This window comes from Neolamprologus brichardi, chromosome 5, assembly GCF_056152115.1.
Source record: "Neolamprologus brichardi isolate AB-2024 chromosome 5, ASM5615211v1, whole genome shotgun sequence".
NCBI classification, from domain to species: Eukaryota; Metazoa; Chordata; class Actinopteri; order Cichliformes; family Cichlidae; genus Neolamprologus; species Neolamprologus brichardi.
In genome coordinates, this window is record NC_142108.1 from 13535891 (window position 1) to 13555181 (window position 19291).

A 19291-nucleotide genomic window follows, 5' to 3' on the forward strand; every position below is an offset into this window, starting at 1 on the left:
ATGGCAACATCACATAACCCGAAGCAACAAACAGGCTCTCTCATATTTTGCTGAAGTGATTTTAAGTGACAGACACAGTACTTAGACTCTGGCTAATTGGCGTTAGCTGTCGTCTCGTTTGTCAGTCAGGGAAAGCGATCCGAATGCGAACCTGACGTCCTGGACTGTGTGCGAATGTGTGCATGAGAGAGAGTGTCTGCAGCACACCGCTGCAGACAAGCCAAACCTCTTACCCATCTCCTAGAAATAAAAACAACATCATCGCACGCCACAAGTTCCATACTAGTCACTGAATCATTATAAGTACAGTTTTTGCTTCACCTTGCTCCCTCTGTGTCCTATCTTCTCCCTCAACCCACTTTCAACTTTTCAATCCAGATGTGGAGCAGATGGCCATTGACTGGCTGACCGGAAACTTCTACTTTGTGGATGACGTGGATGACAGGATCTTCGTGTGTGACAAGAATGGGCAGACATGTGTTACCCTCCTGGATCAGGAGCTGTACAACCCCAAAGGCATCGCTCTGGACCCCACCATGGGGTGAGTGTGGTCACTTTCTTAAAGTACGGAGGGAAGAACATCACACAAACTTTGTCCAGCGACTGCGTCGTGTCATCCATCGCTGTTAGTCAACTTTAAAATATGTGGAAATAGAGAAAAAAAAACAGGATAAATTGGATGTTTGGAAGCTGGAGTAATTGAGCGCAGATGTTGGCGGTATGCTGAGTGTATAAGGTTTTGAGAGGAAAAGCATGTTTTTGTTTTCGGCACTTTTGTTTATGAGCAAACTTTCCAGCTGAATTCCTGAAAGTGTGTCTGTATCTGCTGCGCGTGGTCGTGATTCTGAGAGATCGTTCTTCGGAAAAAACTGCACGAATGCAAGAATGTGCGTTCGCGTGCACGTATTTGCTTGTAGTTTTCCTCCCACATGGCTTTCTCTGCTGTAATTGGTTCGTTCAGGAACAGGTAGAGCTGCTGGAGCTGGCTTTTCTTTTGGTAATCGGCAGTGTCATTAGAGGGAGAAAACAGCCATAACAAACACTGACACAGCAAAAAAAAAGTCTTAGTTGTGCTTTTAATAATCTGCAGGCTGACTTATTTTGAGTGACATACAAGTAAAAGACAAAATTTAATAAATAAATACATAACATCGTTCTATTTTTTCCTGCCTTCATCTACTCATTAGCAGTTGCTTCGTTTTTCTGTCATGAAAGGATTTTGAGAGGTCTACTTTAGAGAAGGACTCACAGCTCGCTTGTGTAACACATGTTTTTCACAGTAGACGCTGTTTGTTAACACGTTTACAGGGACTGTGAGCAGGATTTGATGATTTAATGTCATAAACAAGTAATTTTATTTAATTTTTTTATATTTCTGCTCTGGCAACAATGAAAACTTATGGTCTAACAAACTGGTTTTGGAAGGAAAAATGTTATCAGATCTCAAATATCCATCAAAAAGCCCAAAATAAAGTTTTCAGTATTTTGTCCAACCAGAAGTGAAAATCTGTCAATCAGCGGCATCTCTGGGAGCGGGCTATAAGGTGCTCCCGACACCTCCTGAAATATGTTACCAACAGTAATAGATGAGAGCACAGATAGGACCAGTAGGAATGTAACTGAGTACATTTACTCAACTACTTTCTCAGGCTTTATGTACTTGTAGTTCATTTACAGGTGACGTCTTGCTTGTAAATGAGACATCAAGTCTGTGTGGGATTACCTGTATAAATAAAGGTTAGATAAATAAAAAAAAATTCAAGTATTTCCATATACTCTGTATTTCAAGTGTAATTACTGCCTATAGATCAAGCTACTCAGCTATATATATGTCATTAATATAAACAGCTGCAACATTAAAGAGATATAGATATTAATAAGTCAATAATAATATGATGCAATCTGTGAACTATAATTTTTAGTTACTGAAAAAGTCAGAATACTTTTTTCTACTTTAAAAAGTATCTATTACAAGATTATGTTTACATATTAAATCTGCAATATGACACAGGGCTGTATATTGAAAACTGTGCTTTGCAGACCAATTTGCATCTTTGGTGCCCCCTGTGCCCCCCTTGTACTCCATTTAGAAAAATCCTGAAAACACCCCTGCTATCAGTCCATTTCTTCTCACTTCTTTCTATAGGAAGGTGTTCTTCACAGACTACGGCCAGATCCCCAAGGTGGAGCGCTGTGACATGGATGGCCAGAACCGCACCAAGTTGGTGGACAGTAAGATCGTCTTTCCCCACGGCATCACACTGGACCTTGTCAGCAGGCTGGTGTACTGGGCTGATGCCTATCTAGACTATATTGAGGTGGTGGACTATGAAGGCAAGAACCGGCACACCATCATTCAGGGACTGCTGGTAAAAAAAATAATCTCATTATTATCTCTCTTTAGCTGTAAGAAATTCCCCATAATGCTGTTTAACATGCTCTGGAGCTCTATACACAATACGTTACCCCAGTGTGCGCCTTTAATGCGTTCTTAGCCAGTGAGTGATTAGCAGGGAGAAGATGGTGGACATTTGGCTTTTCATTAAATAAGCTGATTAATCGTGTCCAATATTGAGGCTGTTGATGTTGCTGCGCTGTTGAAGCACATTGGCTCTTAAACCTGTTACCATGGCTTTTACTGTGATCTGTGGGGGAAGTAACAGCTTTCATTTACTCACTGAACCTAAGGGCACAGACATGCACACACACACACACACGCACATAAACTGCCACCTCTTGTTATATATGTGTGTGTGCGCACCTGTGATAGACCATTAGTACATGCACATCCTTCACTTACAGGATAAAAAGAACCGTGGTTATGGATGGTGCTGAGTCAGGGCTGTTTTACCAAGTCGGTGTATGTGTTTGCTGAGACTTAGCACACACTCTCTTAAAGGTGCAAGCTGTGTAAAAAGTAATAACGTTGAGATCACACACTCTGGCCAACACAGTCCGTCAGTCTGGTTTGTGTTGTCTACATCTGGAAGCTAAGGTGACCTAATGCACTATTGTTAATTGTTGCCTGAATCCAGATTATGATAGGGAGAAGTATGTAAATGTAATCTTTAAGGTAGTCTGTGTTTATCAGTGTGTCTGATATCCACAATGATAGGCCTCAGTTCCATGTCAGATTTCGTGTTGTTCCGGTGTTTTTGTATTTCCTGCTGACTTTGTCAGCTAAAGGCAAATGCTGTGTGAGCACTCATCATGTTTGAGAGCTCTGGGCTATTTTCGGTCTCGGTCACACTTTGCACCATGCTGACCACGGGAAATTCTACTTTTTGGACAAGTGGCTTTTTAAAATTGTATATTGGGGCACCTCAAACAGCTTGACCACTGTTCTACACATGTGCGCATGGTTTATTCAACTAAAGGTGACATAGCAACACAACATCTGTTTAATGGTAAAAGAGTTTTTTTGAAAATCAAACCATTGGAAATGTCACCAAAGAAGATCACAAAGAGGAGAAAACGATTTTGTTTTGGTGGTAAGTTGCCATGGAATGAGGAAAATAATAGCTACCAAATTGTCCCCATACAGAGAAAAGAAAAGACTCGCTCAAGGAAAATGTCACAAAGCGAGGAGTGACAGATCCATTGTTGTATATTGGCGATGCAGGGGAGTGCACTACTAAAAAAACAGCTCTTGGATTGCATTTATTTGTTCAAATTTATGAAAGTTAAACCCCTTTTTATGAGGTTACACACAAAGGCAATACTAAAGTGTTTCTGCGTGGACGTCACGAGGGCTTAGATGATTTTTTACAGTCTCTGCAGACTAATAAAGCGCTTGTAGGTCTATTTTTTTGTAAAGACTATTAGTCAGAGAGGCTTTGTTTATGGAAAACTTATTTTGTATCAGTATTTGTACATGTAAGTTTAACAACAAGAGACGAAACACATGAAATACTGAAAAAAATAAAGCGTTTTTTGTGCTTTCCTCTCCCTCTGATTTGTGTTGTTTTTAGATTGAGCATCTGTATGGGCTGACTGTATTTGAAAACTATCTCTACGCCACCAACTCAGACAACGCTAACATGCAGCCCAAGACCAGTGTGATCAGGGTGAACCGCTTCAACAGCACAGACTACCAGGTGGTGACCAGGGTGGACAAGGGAGGAGCTCTGCACGTCTACCACCAGAGACGGCAGCCCCCAGGTAGACATGCCCGCACATATACATCATTCCTAGGTGGATATTTTTATTATGAGACTCATTTTTTCCCTCTTTCTTGGCTTCTAGTGCGCAGCCACGCATGCGAGGAGGACCAGTTTGGGAAGGCTGGAGGCTGCTCCGACATCTGTCTGTTGGGGAATGGCCAAAAGACGCGGACTTGCCGCTGTCGCTCTGGATTTAGCTTGGGTAGCGATGGCAAATCTTGCAAAAGTGAGTGGGAATGAACGGTGACTGAGCTCCAGCGATTGTAAATCAACACATTCATCAAAAGTTATATGTGTGTCGAACATTTACTGTAGCAGTGGGCTCCTGAATTTCCCAGTGAGTGTATGGGGGCATAGCTCAAGTAATTTGAAAGTTTGCTAAAAAAACAAGTTTGTTGAATTGTGTCGTGCATAAGATATTTACATGTAGAAATGCCATTTTTAAGAATTTGGACGGTCTTTTTAGACTTTCTACGTGTGCCCTATGAGAAGGTATTATAAAGGCCTTTCTATGAGAAGAGCTGCTTTAAGTGTATTGTGGTCTAAACTGTTGCCTTGGCTCGGATCCATGTAGATTCAGTTTGAAGTCACCAGATTAACAGATGTCTCGAGCAGTTGCTGTCTGTCTGTGTTCATTCTCCTGTAGATTTAATCCTGCTATCTCACTGATTGAGTCTAAACACAACTCTCTCCTTCTACCTCAGTGACTCTATATCAAATGATCTGCGAACCAAGTTGTACAAGTCATTTATCGATGTATGAAACGATCTCTTCTGCTGTCCTGCATATGCAGTCTTTCTGTTCTCAAGTTATTTGCAGAGTTGAGTTTTCTGAAAGTAACGCCGGCACTGAGCTCCAGCATCTGTTTTATGTATTTTAACAGCATTGCTGGCTTTTTGCTGGCCGCTCCACAAAGCTGTCAGTGTGATTCAGCTTATTCCGAGAAGTGTTTTACTATCCACCAATAACAGCTTTATATTGATCTGCCTACTGAGAAAAGAACGTCCTTGAAAATGGCAATATTGATTGACCCAAAGGGCACCCATCCTCTTCTTTCGCTATCTCATTAAAAATCACTTAATTTTCATTTTTGGGCTTTTGTTGAACTTGCATTTTTTTTAACATTAATAATCCATATAAATTATTCAGAAATAACTGTGTCAGCATATGAGTTGACCTTTAATTTTGATTCCTTAAAAAAAAAAAAAAAAAAAAGAACAGTAAATGATGGTCTAAGTTCAAGTGTTTTACCTTTATTCCCTTGTTTTGCCACAGAACCAGAGCACGAGCTCTTCCTGGTCTATGGTAAAGGTCGCCCGGGGGTCATCAGAGGCATGGACATGAATGCTAAGGTGCCAGATGAGTACATGATCCCGATCGAGAATCTAATGAACCCGAGAGCGCTGGATTTTCACGCCGAGACCGAGTTCATTTACTTTGCTGACGCCACCAGCTACATGATTGGGCGCCAGAAGATTGATGGAACGGAGAGGGATACCATTCTGAAGGAAGGTACGGCAACAGCAGCTGATTGGAGAGACCAAAACGACATGCCAAGATTATGAGCTAGTTTAGTGATTTTCTATAATAATCTAAAAAATGCATTTCTTAAAAAAGAATTTGTAGCCATATTGTAAAAGACTGTTTTTGTTGATCTGGCTTAAAACTATTTGAGAGAAAAAAGTGCTTTACAATATGACTCTTATTTTCAGTCCCGTTTATAACAAATAGCAACTACAGCCTCTTTCAGTACCTTACTTATAAAGCATGTGATATGCTTAATGCTGTGTAGAAAAACTTCACAGCCACTGTTTGTGTTTGTCTCAGCGATCCACACGGTGGAGGGTATAGCTGTGGACTGGATGGCTGACAACTTGTACTGGACAGATGACGGGCCCAAGAAAACTATCAGTGTGGCTCGACTGGAAAAGGCTTCACGGACCCGGAAAACACTGATTGAAGGGAAAATGACTCACCCTCGTGCCATTGTAGTGGATCCCCTTCATGGGTAATATGGATAAAGAGATGAAGGGAGGAATAGAGTGCAGAGAGAACAGATATCAGTAAAGAGCAGGTAGAGGAAATTATGGTAATAAGGTACAAGTGAAAGCAGATAAGAGATAATAATAATAATAGGTGATCGTTACATCTGGTTGTCTGTCTGATGACTCAAGTAAAAAATACCCACCCTGCTGCTCACCTCTCAGTAAAACCAAAGCAACATTTCTGTCTGCTCTCTTTGTTTGCTTTTATCTCGTCTGTTGCATCAGAGATTTCTGTTGCTTTTCCTTGTAAGCAGTATCTTTGTATCATCCAGCCGAAGCCCTTTGATCATTTTTCACTCAGTGCTGCTGACCATTTTCCCCTCAAATTGGCGAGTCCTTTCTGATTACACCTATCACACCTTATTTACTAAAACAGATGGAGCATTTTGTATATTAGCTCCATTAGCTCCATTTCATTTGCATGCAGCCATATTGCTCTTTCAAATAATTCTTTATAATGGTGTACATGGATGTATCTTATTGATAAGACCTCCTGTGCTCTTTCCTGAGAAATACATGCTCATAAACCCACACAAGGACACGCACACACATTGGATTGCTAGTGACAGGGTGATGTGTGTCCACACACTTCCCTGGGGAAAGGCACTCACTTCTACTAATGCCTGTAATCAATCAGGCTCAGCAAGGAGGAGGAGAAACTAGCAGAAACCACTAGAAAGAGAAAAAGGCAAAGGAACTATAGAATGCCACTGTTAATGTCAGTCATATTATGGCAAGAAGGGACGTTTCTAATGTCGTACAATAGTGTAGACATCAGTGGTTGACAGGACCTAGAGTACCTGATGACAAACATGCCTGTGGGCATATCAGCTGAGAAACACTGCTGAGCATTCCCCACCGGTTGGTTTGATGAGTACTGGGTGCTTTAGGACAGCTAGATAAAATGTCACTGCTTTTGTTAATCCCAAGAGATTCTTCAAGATGCACCAATAATATTCACCTTTTCCTGTCTTGCTATCACTTGTACCCATAACAGTTCCCTTGTTATTCCTCAGGTGGATGTATTGGACAGATTGGGAAGAGGATCCTAAGGAAAGCAAGCGTGGAAAGATCGAGCGGGCGTGGATGGATGGCTCAAACAGAAATGTGTTTCTGACTAGTAAAACAGTGCTGTGGCCCAACGGCCTGAGCCTGGACATCCCCCAGGGAATCCTCTACTGGGTGGATGCCTACTACGACCGCATAGAGATGGTCTACCTTAACAGTTCCGGACGCAAGGTCAGAATGAAAATGATTTTAGAATTGAAGGTTAGAACTGTTTTACTGGAGTCTGGCAACTTCAGACAGGATTTAAAGACGGGTGTCAATGCACTAATAAGGAATGCGCTTTAAAGCAGTGGAATAATGTGGGTGGTCTATCACTGTGTAGTACAAACAATGTGGCCTTGAGTTTTGTTAACACTGGTTTCTCCTTGTGTCTGAACTGATATTTTGATTTCACTGAGCTGTGGTGCTATTGGTGCTGTTTTTATAATGCAGAAACTGGAATGGAATCTAAATATTATGCACACACACGCACACACACACACACACACACACACACACACACACACACACATTAGTGAAACAAGTGTCAGTCAATGTGCATTTTTATATTGCTATTGCCTAGACACTTATATGTTACTTAACCCATGTAATAACTAGTAAAAAACACCAGTCATTGCATCATACTTTATCATCACCATAAAGTAATACGAGCAAGTTTTGAACTACACTGCTCAAAAAAATTAAAGGGAAAAAAAATCATGCTGGATATCTATACTGATGCCGTTGGGTGGACTGAAACATAATGTCCCAAGGGTGTTCGACTGATTTTAGGAGAGGTGAATGTGGGGGCCAGTCAACTCTTGTCACATGAGCGCGGGCATTTTCAAGCACCAGAAGGAACCCTGGACCCACTGCACCAGTGTAGGGCCTGACAGTGGGTCCAAGGATTTCATCCTGATGCCTAACTGCAGTCAGGGTGCCACCCTATACCATCACTGAGCCATTATCAAACAGGTCATGTCGTCATCTGTGCAGAAGGTGAACCTGCCATCATCTGTGAAAAGCCCAGGGTGGCAGTTGTGGACCTGCCGATTCTGGAATTATATGGCAAATGCTAATCAGGCTCCATACGGCCCACTCTGAGTCTGTCTCTCGTTGTCTGTGATGGTTAGACGTGCTAACATTTAGACCAGTGGCCTACTGGAGGTCATATCGTAGTTCTGGAAGTGCTCATCCTATTGACACCGGTCCAGCTGATGGGTTAAAGGCCGTCTCCTGGAATCTCCTCCATGTTCTTGAGACTGTCCTGGGAAACACAGCAAACCTTCTTCTGCTCTACTGTAACTGTTATTAATTTCATTAACACCAAAGCAGCTGAAACTGACCAACAACCCCGTCTGTTACCTAACTGACCATATATATGCAGTAGTGGTTCATTATAAAAACATGCTTTACAGTCTTGCCTCTCTTCTCACATCACCAGACGGTGTATGAAGGTCAGGAGCTGAACCACGCCTTTGGTCTGTGCCACTATAAACACTTTTTGTTCTGGAACGAGTACCGCAGTGGTAGCATTTACAAGTTGGACACCACCACAGGCACTGCCACTCTACTGCGCAACGAGCGACCTCCCATCTTTGAAATTCGAATGTATGACGCTCAGCAGCAGCAAGGTACTGGGAAAAGCGTTATACACAACATCCATCCAAACATGCTAACTTAAAAAGTATTATTGTCCACAGAGACAGCATCTCATAAGTGCCCATTCATCTACAGGTTCTAATGCATGTCGCGTAAACAATGGAGGCTGCCACAGTCTCTGTCTGGCCATACCAGGAGGGAGGCAGTGTGCCTGTGCAGAAGACCAAGTACTAGACAAAACTGACAACACCAGCTGCAGAGGTTTGTGCATGAACTCTTGTGCTTGTGCTTGTGTGCGTCTGCAGGGTGTTTCTAATGGCACCAGTTTTGCTCCATTACCCACAAGGTTAAGCTTCTTGTATGTCAGACAAGATGAGTCAAGCAGTCTGACTGTATGTTTTCTAAAACTGTTAGTCCTAAAATGTTTGTACAAATGCAGACAGACGAGCAGGCTACAAGAGCAAGCAACATCTACATACTGTAATGCAATCCAGTGCAAACTGTGCAAAAAACACTGCCTTTGTGAAGCGTCGTCTTCAAGGTGTTCTTGTTGTTTTGCAAAAAAACACAGAGATTACAGTCTTTGTACAAGTGGTTCCCTTCTGGTTTTCTTGATTGTTATGCAAGCACCAGTCAGCTCAGCCTCAGCCTGTTATGGGTGGGTTTTGACTGATGGATTTCATAAATGTTCATGTAATTGTGCTTTTTCACAAAACCACGCATTTTTCCCTTCTGTGGAAAATTTTCAGAATTCGTTGCAAACTCCTGCTGCTTTTATGTCCTTCATGACCTTTGTTTTTTTTTGTTTTGTTTTTACCCCCACATTGTCTTTAACCTCCTTCTTCTCTTCTACAGCAAACCCCTCTTATGTACCTCCTCCTCAGTGCCAGCCTGGAGAGTTTGCCTGTAAGAACAACCGTTGCATCCAAGAGCGCTGGAAGTGCGACGGAGACAACGACTGTCTGGACAACAGCGATGAGGCTCTTGAACTGTGTTGTGAGTTACTGCCCGTACACGCAAACAAAACAGCTCCCCCTCCTTTTGCTACTGACTCAGATGGTGTCCTGAATTTGTAGTGGAGCCAGAATGAAATGAGAGATTTTGAATTGAGTGGGCGAGAGTTTGTGTGTGTGAATGCCCGTGTATATGCGGGTACACGATTTCTGCGGCTCGGGAAATGCTCTCCGTCCGTCTCCCCGTCTGTCTTTCTGCCTGTGGTCAAAAGTGCAGACAGGTTTCCCTTCCAGACAAAACAAAACCCCGTCCAAACCAGCTGGAATATCTGCCCTCTCTTGTATTCGTTTTCACCTCACATCTCCGAACTCTCTCACCTTTCCGTTCCCCATCTCCACACACGGCTTCTTGTATTCCTGTTTCTCCCTCGCCCTTCAGTGCGCCCTTTTTTTCCTCCTCTCCAGACCAGCACACTTGCTCCGCGGACAGATTTAAGTGCAAGAACAACCGCTGCATCCCTCTGCGCTGGCTGTGTGATGGGGATAATGACTGCGGGAATGACGAGGATGAGTCCAACACCACCTGTTCAGGTAGACAAAGACTCATTTATTTTGGGTCGTTTCTGAGGTTTTTTTCCATTTATGACGTGAACTCTGCTATTTTGTGTTTTTAGCCCGAACCTGCCCGCCCAATCAGTACTCGTGTGCTAGCGGGCGCTGCATCCCCATCTCCTGGACATGTGACCTGGACGACGACTGTGGTGATCGATCAGATGAGCCTGCTTCCTGCGGTTAGTCAACTTAATTTCCACCCGACAGCTCATTTTACAAATTGTTTTGCCATATGAGCGCCACGTGAGCTAGCCCTTTATATCTAAAAGTCTTCCTCTGTCCACAGCCTACCCCACCTGTTTCCCCCTCACTCAGTTTACCTGCAACAATGGGCGCTGCATCAACATTAACTGGCGCTGTGATAATGGTCAGTTTCTCTTCTTTATTATCTCGTCTGCGCGTCTTTTATGTCGACGTACAGTAGCAACTCGTTGTTTGTCTTTGTTCCAGTTATCTGTGCATGTTTGGCCACCAGCCTTATTTTGGCATACGCTCTTCTTTTCATCATCTTTTGCGTTTGCATGTGCGTGTCTGTGTGTGCGTGTGTGCATTTGGTTTTGTTGTCACGTGTTGTGCTGTTAGCCCAATCTGCTGTCTTCCATTGGTTCTGTCTTTCAGAAAAGGATTGTGAGGACGGCTCTGATGAGTTGAATTGTCCAAACCTGACCGGTTAGTGCATAGATCAACATGCACCACAAAAGCCTTGATGCTAGCCTCGCTTTAGGACTGACCAGGCAGGATTAGAAACAGTTAGGGCTGCTTTTCTGCTCATTGAACATGGCCACAAGCTGAGACCAAAACTGCTAGCATTGATTAGTCCATTGTGCACAAATTTAATACTAAGTAAACTGTTCATTAAAACAAATACATTAAATAATCAAAGTGTACTTTTTGAGGAATTATTGGAAACCTTAACTAAAGAATAAATGTTATTTTCCAGATGACTACATAGTCAAATTATTTAACAAATACTGAACATTATGTATTAGGTTGTCTCAAAAGTGCTCAGAATGCTCTGCTTCCAAGCTCAATGTATCAGCGCTGGGTACATTCTCTCATGGTGCATGGTCTGATCTATGCAGCTTCTGTGATTACTTTGACTCTCATCTTTGATGTTCAATTTAATTTGTGTTAAGTTTTTTTTTAAAATTTTCTCTGTCGTAATTGAGAAAAGATTATATCTATCTATCTATCCACCTGTCTGTCTATCGTCTTTGAGGCACTGCATGCCTCACAAAATGAGTAAGTTAGCGTTGCTTCACTGCATTTGTTTTCCAGATAACGACTGCGGGGACAACAGTGACGAGGCAGGTTGTAGTCACTCCTGCTCCAGCGCTCAGTTCAAGTGTAACAGCGGCCGCTGCATCCCAGATTACTGGACCTGTGATGGAGACAATGACTGCGGAGACTACAGTGACGAGACCCATGCAAACTGCACCAATCAGGGTCTGTATCTAACCTCCGTATTGTCTCTTGAAACGTTTCCACTGCTGCAGAATATTGCTTTCCAATCGAATGCACCTTTAACTAGAAAAAGCAGTGTGTTAAAATATCCTTTAAAAAAAATCAGTGTGTTAAGAGTCAAGTTTTCTGTTTAGATAAAGCCTTGCTACACTTGTGCGAACAAGTTTTGCCTTGAACTTGAAGAGGTTTGTTTCATCTCTTTTCTGAACTTCATGTTTCTGTTCACGCAGCACTCCCAAGGATGTTATGTGATGTTATTCAGACACTCGAAGTCGTTTAAATATCAGGCAGGGAAATCTGACACAGTACTTAGCAAAGTTTTATGGTGTATTGCACTTGGAAGGAACAAAAAACAAACATGATTTAAAAAGTAGCTATCGAACCGAACGTGACATTTGTACTATACGGAAATAAAATAATACAATAAAAGGACCTGCAGCTGATGGAACAGACTGCATTCTATTACCAACCTCTGTTGTACACATAAAAATGTACGATAATTGATTTCCCCTGACAAATAATTTGCATTTATGTACTTTATAATTAGTATTCATATTTAATAATAAAAGCTTTAGTTGAAGAATGGCTAAGAAGGAGTACTGGTAATAAAAGTTGTGAGGAAAGGGGAAAAAGACACTAAAGGCACTAAAAGTTAGGGGCTACTGGCTTATCATAGAAGCTACTTTCAGCTACTTTCGGCTGCTCTCTTATTGACAAGGCGTCGTCACAGCGGGTAGCTCCACATGTTTGATTTGGCAGAGTTTTTACGCCGCATGGTCCTTCCAAAGGGATTTGAGTCTCCTCCCGGGACCAAACCGTGGAGGTTTCGCTTGTTAGCCACTACGCTACAGAGCCCCTACGAAGGCTACTGGCTGATAGTATAGGTTGGATATTTTGCAGTGTTTCTTAGTTGAAACAAACAAGACTGAATGAGTTTACAGAAGTCAAATTTATGTTAAGCATTCAAGCTCATGTTCAAGCTGGTGTTCATGAAACACAGGTAGCTGTTAGTGTCTCGGATGGTTCTGCATTAATTTCTTTATTTAATCTCTTTCTTTTGTTTAGTAGATTCAATGGGTTTCGTGTCCGTAAGTCACTCTGTCTGTTAGGTACAACCTTTGACACCCAATAATTCAGATATACCTACTTATAGTTATAAGTAACTTGTCTTAAAAGCAGTAAAATAAATCAAATATATTTTGCCTGCTGATGTGTAGAAAACAGTGACCTTCTGAATTCACGCTTAAAGCTTTTCTGTCAAATCTGTCCTTCTGCATGCTAATTTCTAACGGGCACCTCATTAGTTTTCGTTCTCAGTCTTTTGAAGTCACACATTGTTTTTGCTCAAGGCTGCGTGTCCTAATGCGAGAGATGTCGCAAAACGGCGTCACTTTCGAGTGATGTCTTTTTGATGTCTTGTTTTTTGGTTTGTTTTGTTTTTTTCAGCCACTCGCCCGCCTGGAGGTTGTCATACAGATGAGTTTCAGTGTCGGATGGATGGCCTGTGCATCCCCTTGCGCTGGCGCTGTGATGGGGACACTGACTGCATGGACATGAGCGATGAGAAGAACTGTGAGGGTGTCACGCACATGTGTGATCCAGCTGTCAAGTTTGGCTGCAGGGACTCCGGTGAGGAATCCACACTTCTTAAAATGCACCGACCAATTTCATTCTGCTTTTAATGACATTTTATGCAACGTTCTGACGGAGGTTGCTCGTGAAATAACCCTGCCTTCTGTCTGTAGCACGCTGCATCAGCAAAGCCTGGGTTTGTGATGGCGACAGCGATTGTGAGGACAACTCAGATGAGGACAACTGTGAGGCACTGGTGTGTAAGCTCTCTCACCATGTGTGTGCCAACGACTCCACCATCTGCCTGCCTGCGGAGAAACTTTGCGACGGAGCTGACGACTGCCCAGATGGTTCTGATGAGAAACTCTGTGGTAAGGAACAACACCACCCAGGCTATGTCTCATTGCAGGGAACGCAACGCAGCAAGTGAAGGCCTGCATTTAAAATGATCGCTAAAATAAATCAACGGTTAAGTACATCTGTTCCTTTTATCTACAGACTTGTGTTCGCTGGACAACGGCGAGTGCAGCCATAACTGCACAGTGGCTCCCGGAGAGGGGGTCATTTGTTCCTGTCCTCTGGGCATGGAGTTGGGGGCTGACAACAAGACTTGTCAGATCCAGAGCTTCTGTGCTAAACACCTGAAGTGCAGTCAACGCTGCGAGCAGAACAAGTTCAGTGTCATATGTTCGTGCTACGATGGCTGGGAACTGGAGCCTGACAAGGAGAATTGCAAGAGCACGGGTAAGGGATCATGGAAACAAAAGGCGGATTTAAGGAAGTGAGCAGATGTGTGTGTGTGTGTCTGTATAGAATTGAGTTACACAGGAGGGGGAGAAAGCTTGAGAAGTGACCCTTACTATACCACATCACTGCCAAAACAGCAGAATCGAAGGGTGGTTTGGTTTCGGGATGAAGGAAAGGAGAGGCAAGCCAAGCAGGAAACTGTGGTTGGAGAGGATGCATATCGCCAGAATATGGTATTCTTTTTGGACAATAGACAGTACACTGGAGACAGGAAAGGGGAACATATTACATCGTTTTAATGAGAGTATATGACATGTAAAAAGATTCATGAAGAAAACCTAGCTAGTGTTTTCTGACTATCAGTTTTAGTTTATGAAAAAGTGATTATTAAATGTCAAAGAAAAAACTAAAGAGCTGATGTGTTTTTAATTTTTTTTTATTAAAGTCATTAAAAGTGCAATTTGGGAAAGACAGAAAATACTTAATCACTTTATATCAACTTTGAATTTTGTAATCCACATAAAGAATGTAGTTATCTCTCTGCAGCAACGAGGACACAGATTTATGATGCTGCCTCTCACTGCCAGGTCTTAGAGACTAGCCACCAGCACCCTGTCATTCATCCTGCTGCCCGTATGGCTGCCTGTTAGGTACAGATAACTCCTGTCTTATTTACACTGAGTTTTAATTACCAGGGATTAGAGCCACTTTCATAACCCCTCCTTTGCTGGTCAAGCCGCACACTGCAGAGGAACAGGGCTGCAGGGTTTTCCATGCTGCACAGCAGAGCCATTTTGGAGCGTTTTGAGTACCAATCAACGGTGACCAAGCAAAAGTTTTAACCCTTTATGATCTGGTTAGCTCCATATTTTAGGATATTGTTATTTTTTTCCTCTTTCCACAGATCCTTTCAAACCCTTTATCATTTTCTCCAACCGCCATGAGATCCGCCGCATTGATTTGAATAAGGGAGAGTTCAGCGTGTTAGTTCCTGGGCTCAGAAACACTATAGCCCTGGACTTCCATCTGAACCAAAGTGCCCTCTATTGGACTGACGTCGTGGAGGATAAGATCTATCGTGGGAAGCTGTCTGAGAATGGAGGTGAAGCCTTGTACTGTAACAGGTTTTTATGCCTAAAAGACCTAAAAGCACCATCTCTTTGGTTTGTTTTGACAACCGAGGGTCCGCTAAGTTTCATGCCAGAATGCACGATCTTCATCAGTGAAAAACAATTCTATTTGCAGCTGAAAACATCTGGAAATTGGCGTTCCAATTGCAGTGCATTGATTAGGTTTTCTAGGATTTTATTGAGTTGAAAAGAACACATTGGAATGCAGGGCCTCTTTTCTGTGCTTAAAAGCAGAATAGACTGTAGAGTGTGTACAGCTATGCTGCTGGAGCTGTGGCTTCTGGGTAACAGAACATCAGATACTTCATCACATAAGGTCAGACCGGTCAGTCAAGACCTGCTGCATCAGGCAAGCAAGGCGTCATCATGGCTGCAGCAGCGATAATGAGGAAATTATGTGCACAAGTCTCCACTTATATTGTGCATCTTACTGTATGTTTATTTGCTTGTTGTGTCTCATGTTTACTTACACAGTCCATAGGCTATATGCAGCAGTATGTGTAGGCTTTCATTGTGGCAGAGAGGATAATGACTCGTGTAATTAGACCCTGATTAGGAGCCCAACGGAAAATGAAAGGGTTAGAAAGGGGCTGGAAAATGTGTCTCTTTGCTCCTGGAAGACACCACACATTTGAGACCTTTTCTGCAATTGTAGCATCACCACCCATGCTGAACAATACTACTGTATTTACCATTTGATTAAAGAAAATCGCAGAGTTAACTTCTTATCCAAATAGCTCCACTGCATTTACATAATTTGTCAAACTAAAACTGGATTAGCAGTTAAGATTAGAAATGTAGTCGTCAGCAAATCCCAGCCTTCGCAGCCTTTAATGCTACATGTTGATATACTTTGTGAATTTAAAAAATGTAAGCACCCCAGAGGAGTGTTTATTTTATTGAGTAGTGAGATGAAATATGATGTTTGAACATATGCCCTGATTTTTTTTCTCTTCTTGTAGCTTTAACCAGCTTTGATGTGGTAATCCAGTACGGGCTGGCGACACCAGAGGGTCTGGCAGTCGACTGGATAGCGGGAAACATTTACTGGGTGGAAAGCAACCTGGATCAGATAGAGGTGGCCAAGTTGGATGGAACCATGAGGACCACGCTACTGGCGGGGGAGGTGGAGCACCCCCGAGCTATTGCTCTTGACCCCCGGGATGGGTAACAGCTGTTTATTCCGCCTCCCCCTCATATCAAGGAGAACACGTTACCATCATGTTACACTGGCTCTAATTGTTTTGGCTGTAACTACGGAGCTTTTTCAGTTATAAACCTTGCTGACTGTTTCATTTCGTGTTATGGTTCTTTAGGATTCTCTTCTGGACAGACTGGGATGCCAGTTTGCCAAGGATTGAAGCTGCATCCATGAGTGGAGAAGGCAGGAAGACTATCCATAAGGAAACGGGCAATGGAGGCTGGCCAAATGGACTCACTGTGGATTATTTAGAGCGTCGCATCCTGTGGATTGATGCCAGGTTGTACAGAGGGGAAAAAAATGAAAATATTTGCACATAAATGTTCAGTAATACTCAGAAACATAGCTAAAACTTGTGCTTTATGCAGGTCTGATGCCATCTATTCAGCCAAGTATGATGGTTCTGGACTAATTGAGGTTCTGAGGGGCCACGAGTATCTGTCGCATCCGTTTGCTGTCACCATGTATGGTGGAGAAGTTTACTGGACAGACTGGAGGACCAACACGCTGGCCAAGGCAAACAAGTGGACCGGGAGCAACGTCACAGTGGTGCAGAGAACCAATACGCAACCCTTTGACCTTCAAGTGTACCATCCATCCAGACAACCACAGGGTAGGAAACAGACACACACTCATGTATGCGCCACCATTATAATCAATATATGGAAAGATTACAATCTGAATTTATCTACAAGTTTCTGCCTTCAAAGTTATTAGTTGTACATTTTGAGTTACTGACAGTTATAAACTGAATCACCCCACAAGAAAGTTTGTGTAAGTCAAGACCACTACAGTCAGTATTTCCATCTGCACTCATTTATAGTTGGCCGTTCTGAGACCTCTCTGACCTCCATCTGCTTATAATGAAAGCCTAAGGCACGTGACGAGACCGACAACACCGAAGAGAGAAGGCATCGATAAAACTGTCAGAACAGTAATTAGACAGGAACACCATGCAAGGGCGGAGCTGATTTTGGGAGGGGGGGCTGCAAAGTGGCTTGCAGAATTCACGGGGAAAAGTTTTACACTATGCTGAATTTTCTTGACCATTAGGAAGTATAATTACATTAGATTTTAACCACACATTAAAACATTTCATTGACTTTCATACTTTTAAAATAAAACCATTTCTGTGCTCATGTCTCCGTAGCTCCTAATCCGTGTGCAGCTAAAGACGGCAAAGAGCCCTGCTCTCACCTGTGCCTCATCAACTTCAATCAGATGTTCTCCTGTGCTTGTCCTCACCTCATGAAGCTGGGCCCTGACAAACGCACGTGTTACGGTAAGGCTGACCTCACGAACACAAATGCAACCACTGTGGAAAATAGACTCGTTGAGTCTTTCTTAGCCTCCACGCAGTCCTGTTCTTTTCTTGCTTTAGCTTGAATGTTACTGTCTAATCCCTGTCCTTGCAGAATTGTTTATTTATAATTTATCTTATTTTTCTCTTGGAGAAAAAGAGAGAGGATTAAACAGACTTTTAAAAAAAAAACAACATTTTTTTACTTTGAGGTCTTTTTGCTGTGACAGCTTTGGAGCGTATTGAGGTGTCCGTCTGTAAAATAGTGAAAGCTGGCCTGTTTATTCAGTGTGTGAGTTTAGTATTCAAGGCAGCACTTTCTATTATCTTCAGCGGTAATGGAATGGAGAGCCCCATTCTGTCTGATGCAAGCATCAGACACATCCCCCAGCTTCCACCACCGGCTCTGGGCTGGCCAATACAGCCCGGCGCTGTCATTACTCTGCCCTCTCCGGCTCTCTTTCCCTCCTTTGCTGTCTATCATTTAAGCCGCACACAGTTAAATGATACTTGACTGTTGAGACCAGTGCAATTGCAATGTATCTTCACTGATTGAATTCGCTCGCTCTACTCTGGCTGTGCTATTGAGTTAGCCAGCCAGACACAATCATTAGTCGAAAGATGCAATTGGATCAACTGTTTGTTCAAGTGGCAGGAATAATGCGTGGATGTACTGATCCATGCTGTAACCATCTATCCGCAGCTCTGACTCATGCATTAGTGTGTACTCGTGCATTTGACTTAAAGCTACATTTAACTCCCGATTACTCACATTGAATACCAACGGTCCATGTCAACATCTTGTGTCTCCCGCAGAGTCTCGCCAGTTCTTGCTGTACGCTCGGCAGATCGAGATCAGAGGAGTCGACATCGACAACCCGTATTACAACTATATCATCTCCTTTACTGTGCCGGATATCGACAACGTGACTGTGGTGGACTATGATGCTCTGGAGCAGCGTATCTACTGGTCAGATGTCCGTACTCAGACCATCAAGAGGGCGTTCATCAATGGCACTGGAGTTGAAACTGTGGTTTCTGCTGGTATGATGGAGGCAACACGACACATTACAGAACATAATTAAAAGGCTCATTATTTAGAGCCTTACTTTAAGAAAAAAATATAGCAGGGTAATTTTATCAGACTGCACCAAGATTTTTGTCCAGTAGTTAAAAATTAATGCTTCTCTCACTTCTAGATTCCTAGTATGCAGATGCTTTTATGTACAAGGGCTCTACACAACAAAACTGATTAGGTTGGGGAATGGCGATCTTTTGCCTGAAATAATAACCTGAGTGGGCACGTTTTGGTGGATGATCTATGCCAGCTAACTCTGTCTTTTAAAAAAAACAAGTTAGCTGGAAACAATAAAAGATACAGGTGATAAAATGTGTCATCGGTTGTCCTGTTAGCCAACCAATGCAGTGTCCATAGGTTAGAAAACATCATTTTTT

The 19291-nt window shown here is 42.7% G+C and overlaps 1 protein-coding gene across 2 annotated transcripts in view; it reads left to right on the forward strand.

Moving 5' to 3' along the window:
- Nucleotides 1–19291, forward strand: part of LOC102798012 (low-density lipoprotein receptor-related protein 1-like) — a 97954-nt gene that overhangs the window by 48772 nt on the left and 29891 nt on the right. For both annotated transcript variants that reach the window (XM_087840708.1, XM_087840709.1), the window contains exons 7-29: nucleotides 379–541; nucleotides 2147–2369; nucleotides 3972–4161; nucleotides 4246–4389; nucleotides 5439–5675; nucleotides 5991–6171; nucleotides 7225–7447; nucleotides 8700–8889; nucleotides 8993–9118; nucleotides 9713–9853; nucleotides 10276–10401; nucleotides 10485–10601; nucleotides 10709–10789; nucleotides 11701–11868; nucleotides 13333–13515; nucleotides 13632–13829; nucleotides 13957–14202; nucleotides 15110–15307; nucleotides 16298–16502; nucleotides 16652–16816; nucleotides 16905–17149; nucleotides 17687–17818; nucleotides 18653–18880. In XM_087840708.1, coding sequence (XP_087696834.1) covers nucleotides 379–541; nucleotides 2147–2369; nucleotides 3972–4161; nucleotides 4246–4389; nucleotides 5439–5675; nucleotides 5991–6171; nucleotides 7225–7447; nucleotides 8700–8889; nucleotides 8993–9118; nucleotides 9713–9853; nucleotides 10276–10401; nucleotides 10485–10601; nucleotides 10709–10789; nucleotides 11701–11868; nucleotides 13333–13515; nucleotides 13632–13829; nucleotides 13957–14202; nucleotides 15110–15307; nucleotides 16298–16502; nucleotides 16652–16816; nucleotides 16905–17149; nucleotides 17687–17818; nucleotides 18653–18880 — 4110 coding nt within the window. The remainder of the gene's footprint in view (nucleotides 1–378; nucleotides 542–2146; nucleotides 2370–3971; nucleotides 4162–4245; nucleotides 4390–5438; nucleotides 5676–5990; nucleotides 6172–7224; nucleotides 7448–8699; nucleotides 8890–8992; nucleotides 9119–9712; nucleotides 9854–10275; nucleotides 10402–10484; nucleotides 10602–10708; nucleotides 10790–11700; nucleotides 11869–13332; nucleotides 13516–13631; nucleotides 13830–13956; nucleotides 14203–15109; nucleotides 15308–16297; nucleotides 16503–16651; nucleotides 16817–16904; nucleotides 17150–17686; nucleotides 17819–18652; nucleotides 18881–19291) is intronic.